Raw genomic sequence first — 23,339 nt, 5'->3', positions numbered from 1 at the left:
AAAATACTATCCTCAGTTTGCTTTAGAGTTGTCATAGGTCAGAAATGACTTGAGGTAACACAGCAATAACAATAATTGTTTCTAGATTCCTTAGCACATTGTTAACAGTCAGTTGGGACAATGAATCTCCTTAACTGCCCCAAGTCCCTTTGAGGAGATAGGGTGGTATATAAATAAAGTTTATTATTATTATTATGTTGTTGTTGTTGTTGTTGTTGTTGTTCATTTGTTCGGAGACGACTGAACGAATGAACAACAACATTATTATTATTATTATTATTATTATTATTATTATTATATCTATACAAGTGTATAAATAAAATTTTGCCAGGTATATATTCCTCACCTATAAAGAATGAGTGTTTATTCTTTATAGGTGAGGAGTGTTCATTCTTAGTAACCAGATACATTATCCTAAATTTGAGTGTTAAAACCCCATCAGGTTAAACTGCTAAGCTGCTGATCAGAAGGTTGGTAGTTCAAATCCACAGACAGGGTGAGCTCCCATTGTTAGCCCCAGGTTCCGCCAACCTAACAGTTCGAAAACATGCAACAGTTCGAAACATGAGTAGATCAATAGGTACCGCTTTGGCGGGAAGGTAACAGTGCTCCATGCAATCATGCTGGCCACATGACCTTGGAGGTATCTATGGACAATGCTGACTCTTCAACTTAGAAATGGAGATGAGCACCACCCCCCACAGTCGGACACGACTAGACTTCATGTCAAGGGGGAGCCTTTACCTTCACCCAATTAAAATATGCCCGTTGAATCAATGGCTGCTTTGTGGATCCATACATTCAATTAATTTAATGAGTCTATCTGTAGTTGGGACTATGAAGTATAATAAGGTCAGTAATTCATCTCCTAGTTCTATGAATTTCTGAAAGATATTGAAATATTGACAAAATAAAATTGGCCTCTAGAATCTGCATTCATCAATCAATATCCTACTATGTGGCTGTACTGTTCAGTACTGCTCATGTGAATCCTTTGTCTCTGTTTTGTCCAGTAGCCTGGGCAAGCAAGCTAAACACACGATGAGCAGGATTGATTAAGGAGATAGCTGGCATGCAATGTTGCTGTGGATGATTGAAAGTTTGGCTTTGATAGGCTGATTCCTTTGGCAAGAATACCATCTGGTGAAATGCTGTATTCTAAAGCTTCCATGCTCTAAAACTATGTACCTAACCCATTTTCCAAAAGGGCATATGCTAAGATACTTTCTCTTTTAAGCAACAAAGGAGTTGGTGACTGAAGAGGAGGAAGATGATGATGATGAACTACAGACAGTTCATGTAGAGGCAGAGAGCTATGTTAACCTCAAAAAGAAGCTTTTGAAAAAGTATGCCACCCCAACAAAGCCCATGTCCAGAGAAAATTTAAAAATCTGCAAACAGTTCAGCATAAAGAAGGTAAAGTTAAGTTCCTGATTGTAAACCTGGAACTTCAAGCAGCAAAGCAGTTATGTTCAGTGGGTTGCTGCGGCAGGAGGAGGAAAAAATCCCTTTAAATGGTGATTGCACTCTGCATTTTTTTATATCTCTTGGTACATATGTTTAAATTGCTACCTGACTAATTGATTTAAGGCACTTTGTTGATGCCAGTTTTTAATTTCATGTTGCAACCTGAGTTTTGTGGTCCTTAGAAGTGGGATCATATGTCTTTGACAAGCTCTGCAATACAAAGCTCTTGAAAAGTCACATTTTTAAAAAAAATAAAGCATGTTTAGATGGCACTGACAATTATGCCTGTTGTTTACCTTATGCTTCTGTGTCAGTCTTCTAGGCACTACCAGGCCTTGTTACAAGAACGACAGAAACTCCCTGCCTGGGAAAAGAGAGAAACCATTCTGCGTTTGCTGAACCAACATCAGGTTCTTGTTGTGAGTGGCATGACTGGGTAAGGCAGTGAGCTGTACAGCATAAACTTCAACACTTTACAGCATAAACTTAACCTTAAACCCTGCCAGGTCACACTACTTGCTGTGTAAATAACAGCCCAAGTTATCTTCCTCCACCCTAACAAAAAAGTGAGATGACCTTGAAAGTATATTAGCAGAAAATGTGCAGTACAGGCTGTCTTTTCTTCCTTTTGTTGTTTATCTTGGATTATTTTATAGCTCTAAACCTTTTTTTCCTGTTAGCCTGGATGACAAGAAAGTTAGTACTTCTACTTCCTTCAAAATTGACCTTAGGTCCTTTCATTTCTCTTATCTGTGGGGTGGGATCATGGAGGAATAAGCAACCTTAGGCTGCCTTGCATGAAGCCTAGAAGTGTGAAACTCAGCCATAAACAATGCATGATAAAATAACACATTTAATATGAATCCATTTTCTACACCTTGTCCAATAGGACCAATTTGTGATCCACATAACTTTGGAACTAGATTGCAGTCTAGTTGCTCATATGCTACTGCCTGACCTTTTGGTTCCTAGAGAGGAGAAATAACAGCAATAGCACACTTATCTAACATAGCTTAGACATATGCCTTCTTCTGCATTCATATATTTTTGGGGAACCAGTCCAGATTGATGGTAATCATTTGCAGACGGAAGGAGAAAGCCAATGAGGTCTAGGTGGTTAGGAGTATGCAGTTGTTCTCCTTTCTCCAAATGATTATGTAAAGTAATTTGAGACTGCATCTCCTTCTATGAACCAGTGCGGGCCTTGGGATCTGCTGGGGAGACCCTTCTCTCGGTCCCACCATTGGCACAGGTGCAGTTGGAGGGGACAAGAGAGAGGGCCTTCTCAGTGGTGGCTCCCCAACTCTGGAATGCTTGCCCTAGACAGATTAGATTATCCCTAAATCTCCAAACTTTCTATTTGAGCCTAAAAACATGGCTGTTTACATGGGCCTTTGACCTGGAGTAATGTACTATGGTCATGTGATGACGTCAACCATTGTTATTCGGCATTGCGTTTGGGTTTAAAACCCAATGACCCACAGAAATTACTGTGTTTTAGAAGTTTTACAATTTTTAATTTTATCGATTGGCGTCCATTGTTTGCATTCAGTCAAATTGTGTATTGTTTTGATGATATGTAATTCTATTTTATGTGTAGCACCTTGGGTGCTTTGTTAGCCCCCCAAGTCCCTTCGGGGAGATGGTGGTGGGGTACAAATAAAGTTTTTTTTATTATTTAGTATTACTTTAACATTTGTGTATACAGCCCAGATGATGAAAAGTTGAATCCCCAAATGTGTAATTTATGATTGAAACATTATTTTGTTGTTTTAAATCTTAAACACAAATGAACATAAAGTTTTGAACTCTAGAATTTACAGTGTGGCTATATACATCTATTGATTTCAGGTCTAATCTTTTTCAAAACTCATTGACTTGATGTTCTCCAGCCTCTTGGTATCCTAAGCAAGTTATAATAATCCTTGCTTATATGTTCAAGTATATAGCACACATTCTTGTACATGAGGGAATTTAGTTTTTAATATTTTTTGTTTAAAATGTCTGAATCTGTATTAATGAATGGGTAGCTTTACATTTGTGTGTATTTATAATTATGCAAGTGGCCAGCTACTGGTCAAAAGACATTTAATATAAATCCAAGTTTGTAAAGTTTGTGGTTTTTAAATATATTGCAACTGTACCCTTGGTTTGCTTCTGACACGATCAATAAATACAATTATGCAGATATACAAATACACTTTTTCCCTCCTAGGGGCCAGATTACCACTCTCCTCTATATAGCTATTACATTTTATTAATTTATATGCTCTTTTGGATATTAGTTTGCTTTTTTAAGAAAATAGTGTGTAAGTGATTTGATTTTTGGCCCACAACAACTCCACAGGTTTGGAGTGCACTGGTTTTGTTTCTCAAAAATGTAGGCTAGATGTGACCACACATCTCAGCGTGTTGCCTGGGGGATAGGAGAATGCTATTGTTTTTATTTCATCCCTCTCCTTTATGTAGATGTGGAAAGACCACTCAGATTCCTCAGTTTATCTTGGACTCCTCCCTAGAAGGTCCTCCCAGTCAGTTAGCCAACATCATCTGCACCCAGCCGCGCAGGATCTCGGCCATTTCTGTGGCTGAACGAGTAGCCAAGGAACGTACAGAAAGAGTTGGGGTCACAGTTGGATACCAAATCCGGCTGGAAAGTGTCATGGTTTGTTTATTTTTACCTTATTTCCTTATTTCTATTACAGTAGTCAAATGAGCTAGCCAGTTTCCAGTTTCCACCACATCTTTTTTTTTTTTTTGAACCTCTGGTAATAATTACTATCTGGATTCAGTTGCTGCTCTTAGCAATGATACGAGTGTTTACCTAAGTGTATGCTTACCCCTTGCCCATTATTCTTATTTACTCTTGTTGAAACTAGCAATTGCATTTTAGTTTTAAAATTCCTAACGTGCAATTAAACTGGAGCCTTATAACTGACGTGAAAGAAGAAAGTGCAGAAGCTGAGTTGCATTTAAACATCAAAAAACCAATATTATGGCAACCAGACTGATAACTGGCAAATAGAAAGAGGAAACATGGAAACAGTGACAGACTTCTAGGCACAAAGATTACTGCACAATGTAGACTGCAGCCAGGAAATCAGAAGCTGTTTACTTCTTGGGAGAAGAGCAATGACCAATCTCGATAAAATAGTAAAGAGTAGAGACATCACACTGGCAACGAAGGTTAATATGGTATTCCCCATAATAACCTATGGATGCAAAAGCTGGACCATAAGGAAAGCTGAGCGAAGGAAGATAGATGCTTTTGGACTTTGGTGTTGGAAGAAAATTCTGAGAGTGCCTTGGATCGCAAGAAGATCCAACCAGTCCATACTTCAGGAAATAATGCCCGGCTGCTCACTGGAGGGAAGGATATTACAGGCAAAGATGAAGTACTTGCTGAAGCTATGTCCTTCCCTCGGCCCCTTCACAAGTAGCTGGCTGCTAGAAATAGGATCCTTTCTTGGCTGGAAGAGCAACAGGCACCAAAATGTGGAAACCCCTCTGGGACCTCTTTTAGGAGACATCTAAACTGTTGATATTTAAGCATCATCACTTTTCTGTTCACTCGGGCTTTTGCTGGCATCAAAATTTAGTCATTTTTAATGTCATTTTGGAGGGTGGGTTGCCTTTTTGTTATATTGTACAGTCAACCCTCTATATATGTTGGGTTTAGGGTTGCAGGATTCCTGCAAAAGCGGAGAAATAATGATTGCTTGTTAAATCGTTCCAGCGCAAGTTGACCATAGAGTTGTACTAAGAGAACCTAGGTCAGTGGTTCTCAACCTGTGGGGTCCCCAGATGTTTTGGCCTTCAACTCCCAGAAATCCTAACAGCTGGTAAACTGGCTGGGATTTCTGGGAGTTGTAGGCCAAAATACCTGGGGACCCACAGGTTGAGAACCACTAACCTGGAGATTCATCACGTGATGTGTTCTTTAGGGATATCTAGGTCTGCCAGCACAATGGTATGATCAGTCTCTTCCAAAAGTTTCATTATAGAATTATACTGAAGGATCTAGAAATTACTATTATTGAAATTGCTTAATAATCAAACCAGTTGCTTTTATTATGTTTTTTTCTAATTGATTGCTTGTTCTGAGCTGCCTTTCCATTTGAGAGAGCTGAGCAAATGTAATCATCCATGTTACTTCCCATACTGAACACTGTTCATAAAAGGAGTGGCAAAAGACTTACGTTCCTGCTGTGAACCTACAACGTGTAATTTGTTGCTCACTTGATCATCAGAGGAAACTTTTTGCAGGATTCTTCCATGACACATAAGATAGTCAGATTTGATCTCAGCTTTCACAGTGAATTTAATAACAGAGAAGTTAGTAATCATATGCAGAAAATTTGATTTAACCATAAATGTTGTTTCTCCTGTTTTAAAGTCTTCAGCAACACGGTTGTTGTACTGTACCACTGGGGTGCTTCTGCGAAGACTAGAAGGGGACTTAAATCTACAAGGATTCACTCATGTTATTATTGATGAAGTTCACGAGAGAACAGAAGAAAGGTAATCCAGCTTTTTATAGTTACTGTATGAAGAATACCTTTAGAATAAAACGTGTATCTTTGAAATGTGATTTTAAGTCTACTTTTAATGTATGATTTTCTCAATGAGGAAACGTGGGCTATGAATCAGTACATACAAAAAAAACAAAAAGTCAGAAAATAATGTAGGATAAGGTAGTCTTTGATCCAAAGCATCCATTGTTTTATTTATTTATTTATTTATTTATGTATTTATTTAGGTTGAGAGGGAATTTTAATTTAGATGTCTCTGGTTGTAACCTGACCTTTTAAACACTGTATTGCACTGTTTTCTTTGTTTTTAATAATCACACTGTCCATGTGATCGTATAGGGTGGCTTGATTCACATGCGACACTTAGTCATGATTTATTATTGTGCAACCTTGGAAAACCTTGGCATCTTCCCTTTCCTCCTCTTTTGTGGCTGGGAAAGGGAAAAACTACAGTTTAGTATTGCTTTCCACAATGTGTTGTCGAAGGCTTTCATGGTTGGAATCACTGGGTTGCTGTGAGTTTTCCGGACTGTATAGTCATGTTCCAGAAGCATTCTCTCTTGATGTTTTGCCCACATCTGTGGCAGGCATCCTCAGGGGTTGTGAGGTCTGTTGGAAACTAGGCAAGTGAGGTTTATATATCTGTGGAATGTCCAGGGTGGGAGAAAGAACCCTTGTCTGCTTGAGGCAGGTGTGAATGTTGCAATTGAGCCTCTTGATTAGCATTGAATGGCCTTGCAGGTTCAAAGACTGGTTTCTTCCTGTCAGTTGCAACAGGAAAAGTGTTCTTGCCATACATCAAGGGAACCACTGACCGCATAGGGAAGCTGATGAGGAAACACAACATACAAACTATCAACATACCCTCCAAGAAAATCCAATAAATGCTACGTTCAGCAAAGGACAAGAGGAATCCGCTCACCTCTGCTGGAGTCTACCATATACCATGCAGCTGTGGACAAGTCTCCATAGGGACTACCAAATGCAGCATTGCCCAAACATGAATCAAGGAACATGAAAGGCACTGCAGACTCCTTCAACCAGAGAAGTCAGCCATAGCAGAGGACCTGATGAACCAACCTGGACACAGCATATTATTTGAGAACACAGAAATGCTGGACCACTCTCACAACCACCATGTCAGACTACACAGAGAAGCCTTTGAAATCCACAAACATGTGGACAATTTCAACAGAAAGGAGTAAACCATGAAAATGAACAAAATCTGGCTACCAGTATTAAAAAAACTCTAAAATTACAACAGCAAAACAACAGAGGGGAAACAATCAGGCACATCTAATCGCCTCTCAACAAAAGATTGCCCCAGGCATTGCTAGACCATCAAATGCTAATCAAGGTGGTCAGTTGAAACATTCACACCCAGCTCCAACAGACAAGAGTTTTTTGCCCCACCCTGGTCATTCCACAAATGTATAAACCCATTTTCCTAGTTCCAATAGACTACCTCTGAGGATGCTTGCCATAGATGCTTGCCATAGATGCAGGCGCAGCGTCAGGAGAAAATGCCTCTAGAACATGGCCCTATAGCCCGAAAAAACCTACAACAACCCAGATCCCACAACCTCTGAGGATGGCTGCCATAGATGTGGGTGAAACATCAGGAGAGAATGCTTCTGGAACATGGCCATACAGCCTGGAAAACACACTGCAATCCAGTTTTCCACAATTCTGGGAAATTGTTTATTATACTTTCTAGCTGTATGGAAAAAAAATCTTATGCTTATAACTTTACATGTGAATCTTGTCACCTCTTTCCATGCCTCAAAAGAATAAGAACAGGTCTTACTTATTTTCTTAATTTCACTACAATTACTGGTTTATGATGTTTGACAGCCTATTAAAAGAGCCCTCTAGTATTTTTTTGCTCTTCCAGTGGATTCTGGCGTTAGTAGTCCAACACACCAGAAGGCCACCAAATTGGAGGAAATAGCTCTATTTTATGCACTGTCCAACTTTGTAGATAGAGGGAATTTGGGAGTAAATGGCTCTGAATTTTGACAGAATTCTTGCAAGGAGGGGAAATGGGTGAAAATAACTGAAAGAACAGTTTAAATCGGCCCTGAAGAATTTCAGATGTTTTCTTCTTGTTTCCTTCAGTGACTTCTTGCTGCTGATTTTGAAGGACATCATGATGCAGAGGCCAGACCTACGAATTATACTGATGAGTGCCACTCTGAATGCAGAACTCTTTTCTCAGTACTTTAACTCCTGTCCAGTTGTAAACATACCAGGTGGAAAACAGTCTTAATTCAATTTCATTATTAATCACTTTATGTATTAATATTTTGCTAGTTTTAACAGCTCTTAATTGGCATGTTTTAAATTGCTTTGGATTTCCTTGTGTTTTAATATTTAAATTCATTTTAAAGAGTTTTCTACTAAACCATTTTGTGCCTTTATTTGTATCGTTTGTGGTTGATCTTGTTTTGCGTCCCAGTTTCAGGAGAAATGATATAGGTTTAAATAAATAGTTGGTTGCTATTATCTTAGATTATTTTTATGAGAGAAGTGTAAGGATATGTTCATTCACCTATTTATCATAATTAATAACTGGTGGCAACTCTTCCTTCTGCAGAATCTAATGATTTCTTCGGCCAATCATTTCTTTTTAAATTCATAATGGCAGAAGTTCGCAGCTACTAAAATGAAAGTTCATAGGCCAGGCCATACAGATCAGAAAGAAATGGCAATGTGTTATTGAAGGCTTTCATGGCTGGAATCACTGGGTTGCTGTAAGTTTTCAGGGCAGTATGGCCATGTTCCAGAAGCATTCTCTCCTGATATTTTGCCCACATCTATGGCAGGCAACCTCAGAGGTTGAGGGGTCTGTTGGAAATTAGACAAGTGAGGTTGATATATCTGTGGAATGTCCAGGGAGAGAGAAAGAACTATTGTCTGTTTTAAGCAGGTGTGAATGTTGCAATTGGCCCCCTTGATTAGTATTTAATGACTCTGCAGCTTCAAAGCCTGGCTGCTTCGTGCCTGGGGAAATCCTTTGTTGGGAGGTATTAGCTGGCCCAGATTGTTCCTTGTCTGGAATTCCCCTGTTTTTGAGAGTTGTTCTTTATTTACTGTCCTCCTTTTTGAGTTTTTAATACTGGTAGCCAGATTTTGTTCATTTTCATGGTTTCCTTCTTTCTGTTGAAATTGTCCACATCTTTGTGGATTTCAGTGGCTTCTCTGTGTAGCCTGACATGGTGGTTGTGAGAGTGGTCCAGCAGTTCTGTGTTCTCAAATAATACGCAGTGTCCAGGTAGGTTCATCAGGTGCTCTGCTATGGCTGACTTCTCAGGCTGAATTAGTCTGCAGTACCTTTCATGTTCCTTGATTCGTGTTTGAACGATACCCAGAAAACTGGGGAATTCCAGACATGAAACAATCAGGGCCAGCTTACACCTCCCAACAAAGGATTCCCCCAGTCAGGAAGCAGCCAGGCTTTGAAGCTGCAGGGCCATTACATACTAATCAAGTTGTCCAATTGCAACATTCACTCTTGCCTCCAACAGACAAGAGTTCTTTCTCCCAACCTGGGTATTCATGCTTTCTTCCTTTCTGTTGAAATTGTCCACATGCTTGTGGCTTCTCTGCGTTGTCTGCCTACCAGAGATGTGGGTGAAATGTCAGAAGAGAATGATTCTGGAACATGGCTATTCAGCCTGGAAAACTCAGAGCAACCTTGTGTAAATTACTTATTGTAATTTACATATCGATGGCAATTGTAACAATGACATAAAATGCTATTCCTTTGCTCTGCTTTGTATATTATTTTTAATTTCGCTTATTATTGTCCGTATCTCTATTAGGTAGGACGTTCCCTGTTGATCAGTTTTTTCTAGAAGATGCAATTGCAGTGACTCGGTAAGACATTTCTTCAATATTTCAGTGCATTCCTTGTAGGTCTTTTAAATAAAATCAGACTGTTTAGTTTTGTATTCATATTTAAAATATTATTCATTTGGGTTTCTGTTTTGTTTATGGCTTTAATGGACTACAGAATCATACCCTTATATTGTCATCTTAACTAGTAGTTACATTAGGACAGCATTTCTCAACCTGGGGGTCGGGACCTCTGAGGGGGGGTCACAAGGGGGTGTCAGAGGGGTCGCCAAAGACCATCAGAAAATACAATATTTTCAGTTGATCATGGGGGTTCAGTGTGGGAAGTTTGGCCCAGTTCTATCGTTGGTGGGGTTCAGAATGCTCTTCGATTGTAGGTGAATTATAAATCCCAGCAACTACAACTCCTAAAAATATCAAGGTCTGTTTTTCCCAAACTCCACCAGTGTTCCCATTTGGGCATATTGAGTATTTGTGCCAAGTTTGGTCCAGATGCATCATTATTTGAGTCCATAGTGCTCTCTGGATGAGGTGAACTACAACTCCCAAACTCAAGGTCAATGCCCACCAAACCCTTCCAGTATTTTCTGTTGGTCATAAGAGTGCCAAGTTTGGTTCAGTTTCATCGTTGGTGGAGTTCCGAATGCACTTTGATTGTAGGTGAACTATAAATCCCAGGAACTACAACTCACAAATTAAATATCAATCTCCCCTAACTCCACCAGTATTCAAATTTGGGCGTATGAGGTATTTGTGCCAAATTTGGTCCAGTGAATAAAAACACATCTTGCATATCAGATATTTTTATTAGGATTCTGCATATCAGATATTTACATGACGATTCATAACAGTAGCAAAATTACAGTTCTGAAGTAGCAATGTTTGGGGGTCACCACAACGTGAGGAAGTCTATTAAGGGGTCGTGGCATTAGGAAGGTTGAGAAACACTGTGTTAGGAAGTATGCATTTAGTGTTACCATAAAGTCAGAATGAAGGACAGTGATTACTAGAAGGAATACCTGACTGTACATCTCTGGGTCCTCCAGCACAATTCTATGGTCACCTTCCAGCTGAAGGACCTAGGAATGCTAAGAGAGGTGTTCCCTCAGGTAAAAATTGCATTTTTAAATTTTTTCACATTCATGGGGGACCTGTGTCCATAATCCCAGTGAATGTGGAGGGATGATGTAGTATACACACCATATCTTGGCCGGAGTATTGTACAAATACTGACAACTTGCGATATGTTGGAACCAGTAATATGGAGTAGCTAGAATTCAATGCTTTTTATGTGCCTGCTAATTTTATAATTTATATCTTTGAGAACTTATTGCTATATAGACACAACTATGTAGAGGGGAATGTGATACGTGCAAATTGTGTCGAGAAGGTTTATTTGTTCTTGGAGTGGAGTGTTAAAGAGCATGGGAGGCAGGAAGTAGAGGGAGAGGAGAGAATGGGGTTGGTGTGCAGGTAGGCCATGTAGGCAGGAAACAAAGCGTGGCAGAGGGCCAAAGAGCTGGGCCGAGGCATTGACAGTCCTCACGTGGCCCTCGGCATGCTCTGCCCATCCCCAAACAGTTATGGTTTATTTTGAGGAAGAATTTACTCTTGGGAACATGAAACAAGGCTGCCTCCAGGGACACATGCATCTCAGGAATTTGCTTTCAGGACCAAAGCTGAGTTCATACTCCTGTCATATACCTGTTCCTGATTTCCTTTCCTTTCAAAACTCATTTTATTTCAACAGCCAGATTTACAGACAGTAATATGTTTCTTATTTTATTGATTTATTTATTTACTATATTTGTATACTGCCCTTCTCAGCCCTCAGGCAACTCAGGGTGGTTTGCAGAGGCAACGATTCGATGCCCAGGAACATCATAAAGCATTTAAAACAGTAATACATAGTATAAAACAAGAGTAATAAAAACATAACCCATTATTTTCATCTCACTCAGGGATTATTAGTACATCCTAGTCTACTTTCAGCCTACCCTAGTTCTGAGTATAAAGAGTGTCACTTAACATACTTTGTTGCCATGAAGCATGTTAGAAGTTTTGCAAAAAAGTTCTTCATGTCCAGATATCTCCTTCATCAGCTAGGTATTTGAAATGTAAGATTGTTTTTGGCCTTCTTCCTCGTTTGCATTCAGGTATGTCTTGGAACATGGCAGTCCATACATGCGGAGTACAAAGCAAGGTCCTGGTAAGAAGGCAAGGCACTTGAGGACAGCTGCAGAAGAAGTAGAGGAGGACCTGAGGCATGCTGGCTTGGTGCAAAGTACAGCAGTCACAGCTAAAGATTCTGTCCCAGACCAACAACTAACGGTCCAGCAGTTGATGGTCCGCTACAAAGGTGATATGTTTTTGTATACAGTCGGCTCTCTATATCTGTAGGACTCCCAAAGATACCAAAATAGGCAGATGATTAGGTTCCTTTAATCAGCAAATAAATGAGATTTGAAGCTAAATAGAAACACGAGGCTGGAAAGAGACTGTGGAATCTGTGACGTGCTGAGAGGCTAACTAAGCATTAGATTGGATTCTCGCCATTTCACAGATCCTCAGTCTTTCCAGAATCTCATTTCATTTTTTTACTACTTATGGTGAATATTGTATTATGTATTTTGAATTTGGTTGAAACCACATGTTGCACCTCAGAGTAGATTCACCTTGCTGAAGAACACCGAACTGCACACAGCCAGAAGTCTTTATAGTTTATTAAAAAATAAAAGGTAAAAAAATTCTTAAAAGCAAAGGTTAATATTCCAAAAGATCAACATAACATAGCACTTGAAGCTTAATCCAAAAAGGCACCAGCAACAACAAAACCCAAGAGAACATGACAAAGTCCTGGAACCATGAAAAACAAAACTGCAAGATAATCCAACCTATCTTAGGCAAGCTCCTTAGGTAAACATGAAGTTGCTTTGACAAAGATCTGGTCTCAAACACACTGTTTAATACCCTTTGCAAAACATGAAGGTGTTTCTCTGGTCTCTGGCCTCCCTCTTGTTAGCTATTCTTTCACTCCTTCGAATTCGGAATTCCAACCGGTCAGCCCAATCTAAAGTTCCCATATCGTCAAGGTCAGTATGTTCGTTAGTGTTAGCCTATTTCCCTGCTTGCTCATTATCAGGCTGAGAACCAGGCTGAGAGCTATCCTCCTTCTCTGAGTCAAACTGCACCTGGCTGTTTTCAGTATCAACACTCTCATGCCTTACTGTGGGAAACTGCATTTCTTCACTGTCTATATCAGGCATTTTTTCACTGTCTATAACAGGGACATTTTGAACCAAACTGTGAACCTGAGTCCCATCATCCTCATAACAACACCACAGACACATTATAAACAAAGCATTAAATAGAGGAGGCTTGAGGAAGTTGCTATCAGTGTGGGATCCAAGGCAACTTCAAACTCTTCTGCCCCTTTAGAATATTCAACTAATATTCTAAATATTAGCTGAATATTTAGAATTTTCAGCTAATAAAGCTGAGCAGTTTTTCCTTTGGTAAGTGTAATGAATAACTGCTCTTTTTCTTACATTGTATTCCTAATATGAGAGGAGTAGGAAGAGCATAATAATAGAACTTGTTTTAGAAAAGACAATGCAGTTATATACCTTTTTTCTTGCCAAATGTTTGACGTATTTGGATGTGGTGCTCGTGTAGTGCTCTTCTGTTAATGGTATGACATATATCTGACTGATTTTGCTCTCTTTCTTTTTCTTAGGGATTAGCACATCAGTATTAAAAACAATGGCAACCATGGATTTAGACAAAGTTAATCTTGAATTAATTGAGGCCTTACTAGAGTGGATTGTCAGTGGCAAACATTCATATCCGCCAGGTAATAAAATGTAGAAGTGTAATCTTTCTCTATATGCAGTTTCACAAATGTATTTGACCGTGATTGCGTGATGATGACTACTTCAGGCAGGATGTTAAATTATGAATTCTACTCTGCTGTTATTATGGGGGGGGGGGGGGGGGTCCTGTTTTTGAAATTGTTTTGACATAAGCCTTTTTATAAGTTCAGTGCACAATCAAAAGTGAGATTTCAAACTTAATACTTCTTGTTTCCATGATTACTTTATTTACATTCTTGTGAGCATTATCATACTGAATTTTTTAAGACACTGCATTAAAAAAACTGTGAACTTTTTTGGTGGTGGGGAAGGGGAGATACGGGAAAAGGAGACCTTTAATTCGGCCTAGGGAACGTGGAACAACATTAGTAATCCCAAATCGGTCTCCTGATACGGTAAGTAGGTGTAACCAGGATGGCGGTCCCTCAGGATTGAAAGTGGTGCTGTTGAACGCCAGATCTGTCAATGGTAAAACAACTTTCATCCAGGATTTAATGCTGGATGAACGGGCAGATCTGGCGTGCATCACAGAGACCTGGCTGGACGAAGCTGGAGGTGTAAACTTGACCCAGCTTTGTCCACCCGGGTTCTCTGTGCAGCATCAACCGAGATCCGGAGGGCGGGGAGGCGGGGTTGCAGTAGTCTATAGAGATTCCATTTCTCTGACCAGGACCCCCATCCCGCAGTCAACAAATTTTGAATGCGTCCACCTGAGGGTGGGTGACCAGGACAGATTAGGGATTCTGCTAGTGTACCGTCCACCTCGCTGCACTACAGTCTCCCTACCTGAGCTAGCGGGGGTAGTCTCGGACCTGGCATTGGAGTCCCAACGGCTGCTTGTGCTGGGGGACTTCAACGTCCACGCCGAGGCTGCCCTAACGGGAGCGGCTCAGGACTTCATGTCTACCATGGCGACCATGGGTCTGTCCCAACAAGTATCTGGCCCCACCCACAGTGCTGGACATACATTGGACTTGGTTTTCTGCCAGGGATGGGAGGAAGGTGGCGGTGTTGAGGAGTTATCCATCTCTCCGTTGCCATGGACCGACCACCACCTGGTCAGCTTTAGACTTACTGCGCCCCCTAACCTCCGCAGAGGTGGAGGACCTATTAAATTGGTCCGCCCCAGGAGGCTTATGGATCCAGAAGAATTCCTGATGGCTCTTGGGGATTTCCCCGCCACCTCGGTTGGTGATCCTGTTGATGCCCTGGTCGCTCTCTGGAATGGGGAGATGACCAGGGCAATAGACACGATCGCTCCAGAACGTCCCCTCTCAAGTAGCCGAACTAAACCAGCTCCTTGGTTTACTGAGGAGCTGGCGGTGTTGAAGCGAAAGAAGAGGGAACTAGAGAGCGTGTGGCGTTCGGATCCGAGCGAGCCAAACCGAACACGGTTTGTGTCCTTTTTAAGGTCATATGCCGCGGCAATAAGAGCCGCAAAGAAAACTTTCTTTGCGGCCACTATTGCGTCTGCAAAGAACCGTCCGGCTGAACTGTTCCGAGTTGTCAGAGGCCTTTTAAAACCCACCATTCAGGATGGGTGCCCTGATGACGCGGCAGCTCGCTGTGAAGCTTTTGCTCGGTTCTTTACAGACAAAGTCGCTTTGATCCGCTCTGGACTGGACACCATATTAACGGCAGTCTCTGAGGATGTAACACGAGCATCTGCTTGTCCGATTTTGATGGATTCATTTCAATTGGTTCAAACCGAGGATGTGGACAAGGTGCTTGGAGGAATGAGAGCTACCACATGCATCCTAGACCCCTGCCCATCCTGGCTTCTAAAGGAGGCCAGAGGGGGATTGGCCGAGTGGGTTAAGGTGGTGGTTAATGCCTCCCTTCGGGAAGGCATTTTTCCAGCCAGCTTAAAGCAAGCTGTGATAAAACCGCTGTTGAAGAAACCATCACTGGACCCCACTCAATTGGTAAACTATCGGCCTGTTTCCAATCTTCCCTTTTTGGGCAAAGTCATGGAACGTGTGGTGGCCTCACAACTCCAGGCATTCTTGGTAGACACGGATTATCTAGACCCGGCACAGTCTGGCTTTAGGCCGGGACACGGTACCGAGACAGCCTTGGTCGCCTTAGTGGATGATCTCCGTCGGGAGCTCGACAGGGGGAGTGTGTCCCTGTTGGTGCTACTCGACCTCTCAGCGGCCTTCGATACCGTCGACCACGGTATCCTTCTGGGACGCCTCGCGGGAATGGGTCTCGGAGGTACTGCTCTGCAGTGGCTCCGGTCATTCCTCGAGGGTCGGTCTCAGAAGGTGTCACTGGGGGACTCCTGTTCTACCCCACAACCTTTGTTTTGTGGGGTTCCTCAGGGTTCAATACTGTCCCCCATGTTGTTTAACATCTACATGAAGCCGCTGGGCGAGATCATCCGGAGTTTCGGGGTGCGGTGTCATCTGTACGCAGATGATGTCCAACTCTGTCACTCCTTCCCACCCGCTACTAAGGAGGCTGTCGAGGTCCTGAACCGGTGCTTGGCCGCTGTGACGGTCTGGATGGGGGCGAACAAATTGAAATTGAATCCAGACAAGACAGAGGTACTCCTGGTCAGTCGCAGGGCCGAACAGGGTATAGGGTTACAGCCTGTGTTAGACGGGGTCGCACTCCCCCTGAAGACACAGGTTCGCAGTTTGGGTGTGATCCTGGACTCATCGCTGAGCCTGGATCCCCAGGTCTCGGCGGTGACCAGGGGAGCATTCGCACAGTTAAGACTCGTGCGCCAACTGCGACCGTACCTTGGGAAGTCTGACTTGGCCACGGTAGTCCACGCTCTGGTTACATCCCGCCTTGACTACTGCAACGCTCTCTACGTGGGGTTGCCTTTGAAGACGGCCCGGAAGCTCCAATTAGTCCAACGGGCGGCAGCCATGGTATTAACAGGAGCAGGGCGCAGGGAGCATACAACTCCTCTGCTGTACCAGCTCCACTGGCTACCGATTAGCTACCGAGCCCAATTCAAAGTGCTGGCTTTGACCTTTAAAGCCCTAAACGGTTCTGGCCCTACATACCTATCCGAACGTATCTCGGCCTATCAGCCCACCAGGACCCTAAGATCTTCAGGAGAAGCCCTTCTCTCCATCCCGCCTGCTTCACAAGTGCGGCTTGCGGGAACGAGAGATAGGGCCTTTTCTGTGGTGGCCCCCCGGCTTTGGAATGCCCTCCCTACTGAAATAAGATCAGCCACCTCGCTAATGGCATTTCGGAAAAAACTGAAAACTTGGATGTTCGAGCAAGTTTTCAACTAATTCCGATGTGATGATGTTTTGATCATGGACTAGCAATCAAGGATAACGAATTGGATTACGACTTTAACTATGAGATGTTCCGGTCTGTATTGGTGGCCCAATACTATGTATGTATATGTATGTATTTTTATATTTTATTTTATATTTTTAAAGTGAATATTGTATTTTTAAATATGTTGTAAACCGCAATGAGTCGCCGCACAGGCTGAGATATTAGCGGTATACAAGTGTACTAAATAAATAAAATAAATAAACTTACTGATTTACCTTTGAGCTACAAATTTTTTTTCTGACCGAAGCTTCATGCAGATAGCTATTTAGCTCTTAATGTTCAGGAATACGCTCTTTATATGTATGGTTGCTTCTTCTATGTGCATGTGTTGTATAGCTTCAAGTGGTTTTTTACTTATGGGGACCCTAAGGCAAAGTTATAATGGGAGTTTCTTGGCAAAATTTGTTCAAATAGGCTTGATAAGATTTGTTCATTTTTAAAAAAAATAAATTAATTATTGCATTTGGCCCAGCCATTGGTTTTTAAATGTGTCGTGTTATTGTTATTGTTTTTGCTTATTTTGCTATGAGTTTTGTATTGCTTTTGTATTATTGCTGTTATTGTTATTGTTGTGTTTGGGCTCGGCCTCATGTAAGCCGCACCAAGTCCCTCGGGAGATGGTAGCGGGGTACAAATAAAGTCTTATTGTTGTTGTTGTTGTTATTATTATTATTATTATTATTATTATTATTATTATTGTCTTCACTTCTGTCTGAGACTGAGAAGGTGGGACTTGCCTAAAGTTACCCCCTGGGTTTCCATGGCCAAGAGGGGATTCAAACCCTGGTCTCCAAAATCACAGTCCAGTGCTTAAACTACTATGCCATGCTAGCTCTTGGTATCTTCACATATATGTGTACTTTCTCTCTTACTCATCTCTTTTTGCACACACACACACACATATATACATGCATAGTGACCCAGTATTGTTTTTGCTTATTTTGCTATGAGTTTTGTATTGTTTTTGTATTATTGCTGTTATTGTTATTGTTGTGTTTGAGCTCGGCCTCATGTAAGCCGCACCGAGTCCCTCGGGAGATGGTAGCAGGGTGGCGGGGTCACATGTATAGTGACCCAGAATGCCTCTAGACCATGGCCATACAGCCCGAAAAAACAAACAAAAAACAAAACTACAATGACCCAGTATTGTTTCTCACTTTATGTCATCAGTAAGCCGCCTTGAGTCTCTTCGGGAAGATGGAGACAGGATATAAGAATAAAGTTATTATTATTATTATTATTATTATTATTTTACTGTTGATTTTTTGCAAAGCTATTATATAAATCATGCCATCTGAATATGTCTTATTTTAATAGCTGGGAAATATCAATTAAGCATTGTATTGAATCTGAGATTCATTGTTTGTTGGATATGTTACTTTCTATACAATCTTTTTTTTAAAAAATAAAAGGATTATTTTCCGTTAATTCAACCATCTTTTTGCACACCCATATCTAGGTGCAGTACTGGTATTTTTGCCAGGCCTGGCAGAAATTAAAACATTATATAAGCAATTGCAGTCTAATGCACTCTTCAATAACCGGCATAGCAAACGGTAAGTGAAGTATAATTTTCCTATCCCATTTTATTTTTTAAAAATTAGTAGTTTAGAACATTTTATCAAGGGGAAAGATAATCTCCTAGCAGTGCCCTCCCCCCAAATATTTTATATTGTTTATATTGTGTGCTTAAAAATGGAACTTTATAGCTAATGCTCTAATTGATGTAGCTGGGTTAATAGATTGTGTTTCTTACTCTAGATCAGTGGTTCTCAACGTGTGGGTCCCCAGATGTTTTGGCCTTCAACTCCCAGAAATCCTAACAGCTGGTAAACTGGGAATCTGGGAGTTGTAGGCCAAAACACCTTGGGACCCACAGGCTTAGAACAACCACTCTAAAGCATATCAGATACTGCAGTTGAAGAAAATCCATTGTGTCAATTCAGATGTAAAATTAAACCATGTTTTGTTGTTATACGGATAAGATCTTTTCTTGTATAGTGTCTTCTCTGCTCACAGTGTATTCTGTCTTTCCTCTTATTACAATTTAGCAATAAACTATAGTTTACTCTTAACTCAAAACTGAAAAACTGATTTATTTACAAACTGGAACATCAGAACCTGGGTTGCATGCTTAGATACCCAAAGTTGTAATTTACCCAGTTCAGATGCAATTTATTTATTTATCGTGTCATCAGCAACCATACCATTGTGTTACAATTCTAACAGAACAAAACAAACACAGAGATTAAAAAACAAAACAAAACAAAAAACACATTTTGCAAACTTGGTAGTTGGTTAAATGTCCTTGGACCAGTATCTGGCCACTTGGAGTGCCTCTGGTGTTGCCGCAAGGAGGTCCTCCCTTGTGCATGTGGCAGGGCTCAGGTTGCATTGCAGCAGGTGGTCTGTGGTTTGTTCTTCTCTGCACTCACATGCCGAGGATTCCACCCTGTAGCCCCATTTCTTAAGATTGGCTCTGCACCTCGTGGTGCCAGAGCGCAGTCTGTTCAGCGCCTTCCAAGTTGCCCAGTCTTCTGTGTGCCCAGGGGGGAGTCTCTCATCTGGTACCACCCATGGATTGAGGTGCTGGATTTGGGCCTGCCACTTTTGGACTCTCGCTTGCTGGGGTGTTCCAGCGAGTGTCTCTGTAGATCTAAGAAAACTATGTCTTGATTTAAGTCGTTGACGTGCTGGCTGATACCCAAACAGGGGATGAGCTGGAGATGTCTCTGCCTTGGTCCTTTCACTATTGGCTGCTACTTCCCGGCGGATGTCAGGTGGTGCAATACCGGCTAAGCAGTGTAATTTCTCCAGTGGTGTGGGGCGCAGACACCCTGTGATAATGCGGCATGTCTCATTAAGAGCCACATCTACTGTTTTAGTGTGGTGAGATGTGTTCCACACTGGGCATGCATACTCAGCAGCAGAGTAGCATAGCACACTGACACACTATGTGTGTCACATAGCAATGACACACTGAAAGAGAGGGAATTAAAGCATATGAGGTAAAGCAGAAGTGTGTGAGAGCAGCACTGATGTATATAGTGTCAAATCATGGCTTGGTATTATTTCTGTGGTCTGAATTTTTTCAATTACACAGTGTGTGGTTAAGATGCTCTTTTACTTTTCCTGAATCTGTTAATAAAGTTCAGTTTATTTATTTGTATTGGTTATTTAAAAGATTTTTAACCCAATTTTGCAATCAAACCCATCTGAGAACAGTGTATTGTTTATATGCTAACATGAAAAGATTTTCTCCAGGTAGCTCCTGTGTTGACAATTTATGCATTTGTTGCAATGGCCCTTTTGAGCATGCAATAACCCCCCAGGTTTGGTTATATTGTGTGAAAGAACAGATAGAGATGGAAAAATACAATCTCAACTTCTCTCCTGATCTTTTTCTCCTAGTTGTGTTGTCTATCCACTCCATTCTTCGCTGTCCAGTGCAGAACAGCAGGCCGTTTTCCTCAAGCCTCCTGTGGGAGTTGTCAAGATCATCATATCTACAAATATTGCAGAAACATCCATTACCATTGATGATGTAGTCTATGTAATTGATTCAGGGAAGATGAAAGAAAAGAGGTGCCTGGATAATGGGGTGGGGTGGGGCTGGGAAGATCGAGGCCCCTTCCACACAGCTGTATAAAATCCCACATTATCTGCTTTGAACTGGAGTATATTGTAGTGTGGACTCAGATAGCCCAGTTCAAGCAGATACTATGGATTATCTGCCTTGATATTCTGGGTTATATGACTGCATGGAAGGACCCTGATTTAAAAGGGTTTTGGACATCGGGTTTTTCATATAATAATTCAAAGGGGGGGGGGGGGGCTTAGGAGCTGTGTGCCACCTGTAGTTTCCCCATCCCTGCTATATATGCTTCCTGTATTTCATCAAATTCATATAAGTCAATTAATGCCGCTAAATAAAACCACCTTCTGTTACCATCCACCACCTCTACTGCCCTGTACTTTTATATATAAAACATAAGACAAACAGAATTTTAAATTACTTCCCAATGTCCATCCCAGCCACTTCTATGAAAGAATCACCTTTATTGCTAGTATACCATCCTAGCTTCTACCTAATAGGTATATAAGTAATGCTTAATATCCAGATCCCTGAGACCCGGAGTGGGAGAGATGCATGGACTACACAAAATTCCCTAACCCCCCCCCCCCCCAACGAGGACCCCAAATATTCCCAACTATACTGCAGTATTTTTTAAAAGATGGCAGAAGCATTGAAAAAAATACAATACATATACTTAAACTGTCACACAATTTGTGGGTTATTTTGCTTTGTCAATAGGCATTCCCTTTACTGTGAGAATCTTTCAGTGTATTTCCATAACACATTGCATCCCTTCGTTGGGAGCAACTGGGATTCTGAGTGGGGGGGGGGGGGGGGGCTCCAAAGAGAAATGACCTCTTCCTGTTTTAAATCATCAATATTTTCAATAGCATTTTTTTCTCTTAAGATACTAAACAAGATGCACAGCGACACTGTAAAAAGTATTCCTTCTTAGACAGGTACCAATGACTGTCATGTCCTGGTAAAGGTTTCCCTTTGACATTAAGTTTAGTCGTGTCCGACTCTGGGGGATGGTGCTCATCTCCATTTCTAAGCTGAAGAGCCGGCATTGCCCGTAGACACTCCCAAAGTCATGTAGCCTGCATGACTGCATGGAGCGTCGTTACATTCCTGCAGAAGCGGTTCCTTTGATCTACTCACATTTGCATGTTTTCGAACTGCTAGGTTCGGAACTGGGCTAATAGCGGAGCTCACGCCACACCCCAGATTCGAACTACCGACCTTTTGGTCGGTATAGAAATATAGTAAATAAATAAAATAAATAAAATAACAGCTCAGTGGTTTAACCTGCTGTGGCACCAGGGGCCCCTCAATATGCCTGTCCCGGTAGCCTTTGTATATTTAATACTTTGCCCTTCTTTTTTTTAAAAAAGCCATTTGAATATTGTATCGCCTCGTTTCTTGGCCTTTATGTGAAATTTTATTATTAATGGGCAGCATCCTACGTATTTGCCAGGCTGGGGGTTTATGCATATAATTGAACATATATACATTAATAATAAAAATGTCTGACTGTCACTAAGAAAAACCCAGAATGTGACTTCCTAAAGTTGAGTTTTTAAACACCATTTTGTGTACTCTGCAGGTATGATCCAAGCAAAGGCATGGAAAGCCTGGAAGATATGTTTGTGTCCAAAGCCAATGCCTTGCAAAGGAAAGGCCGGGCAGGTCGTGTAGCCTCTGGCGTCTGCTTTCATCTCTTCAGTAGCCATCATTATAATCACCACCTTTTAAAGCAGCAGTTACCTGAAATACAAAGAGTGCCTTTGGAGCAGCTCTGTCTCCGGTAAATCATTTTTGTCACCTCCTAATGAAACCTTTTCAGCATCTTCTTAGCACATCTTTTTAAATGGGGTCAATGGGGACATAGTGTCTGAATTGAGGGAAGGAATACTACCACTCTGTTCTGCTTTGGTCAGACCTGACCTGGAATAATCCTGTGTCCTTTTATTTACTACAAGCTCATCAAAATACACAAAATTGTCCTTTGCACCTTGTTTCTTCCAGGATTAAGATTCTGGAAATGTTCTCCTCGTATAGTCTTCATTCAGTTTTATCCCGATTAATTGAACCGCCGACATCCGAGTCTCTGCGTGCATCCAAAGTGCGGCTGCAGGATGTTGGCGCCTTGACATCCGACGAGAAGCTCACTCCCTTGGGATATCACTTGGCCTCCTTGCCTGTCGATGTGGGGATTGGGAAGCTAATGCTGTTTGGCACCATCTTTCGCTGCCTGGATCCTGCACTGACCATAGCAGCCAGCAGAGCCTACAAGTCTCCTTTTGTAAGTAGTGTTGCTTTCAATCAGGGCTTCTTACATTTTTCCATGTGTGGCCCCCTTCCACCTGAGAAATGTTTGTGTGACCCAGGCCATATAGCAGACATAAGCAAACTTGGGCCCTCCAGATGTTTTGGACTTCAAATCCAAAATACCTGGAGGTCCGAAGTTTGCCCATGCCTGTTACATCTATATAAATAAAAATGTAATGTTCATTTGTGGAATTAACATAACTTAAAAACCACTGGGCGAATTGACACCAAATTTGGACACAAGACACATATCAGGCCAACAAGTGACCATCACTCATAAAAGCACTAAAAAACACAGCAGAAGAGACTTAAAAAGCCAAAAAACAAAAAAATACATTACAACGCATGCTCAAAGCCACATATATACATGCAAACACACATATATACACATAT

General features: G+C 41.4%; 1 protein-coding gene across 1 annotated transcript in view; it reads left to right on the top strand.

Annotated features, from left to right (window-relative positions):
* DHX57 (DExH-box helicase 57) overlaps window positions 1-23,339 on the top strand; it is a 45,932-nt gene that overhangs the window by 9,195 nt on the left and 13,398 nt on the right. The window contains exons 6-17 of the mRNA XM_060754515.2: window positions 1,238-1,416; window positions 1,782-1,903; window positions 3,937-4,132; window positions 5,864-5,988; window positions 8,118-8,251; window positions 9,824-9,878; window positions 12,014-12,216; window positions 13,594-13,710; window positions 18,498-18,594; window positions 20,450-20,623; window positions 22,222-22,422; window positions 22,644-22,920. Coding sequence (XP_060610498.2) covers window positions 1,238-1,416; window positions 1,782-1,903; window positions 3,937-4,132; window positions 5,864-5,988; window positions 8,118-8,251; window positions 9,824-9,878; window positions 12,014-12,216; window positions 13,594-13,710; window positions 18,498-18,594; window positions 20,450-20,623; window positions 22,222-22,422; window positions 22,644-22,920 — 1,880 coding nt within the window. The remainder of the gene's footprint in view (window positions 1-1,237; window positions 1,417-1,781; window positions 1,904-3,936; window positions 4,133-5,863; window positions 5,989-8,117; window positions 8,252-9,823; window positions 9,879-12,013; window positions 12,217-13,593; window positions 13,711-18,497; window positions 18,595-20,449; window positions 20,624-22,221; window positions 22,423-22,643; window positions 22,921-23,339) is intronic.

This window comes from Anolis sagrei, chromosome 1, assembly GCF_037176765.1.
Source record: "Anolis sagrei isolate rAnoSag1 chromosome 1, rAnoSag1.mat, whole genome shotgun sequence".
In the NCBI taxonomy this organism is placed as follows: Eukaryota; Metazoa; Chordata; class Lepidosauria; order Squamata; family Dactyloidae; genus Anolis; species Anolis sagrei.
This window is presented reverse-complemented; position numbering and strand designations above follow the sequence as displayed.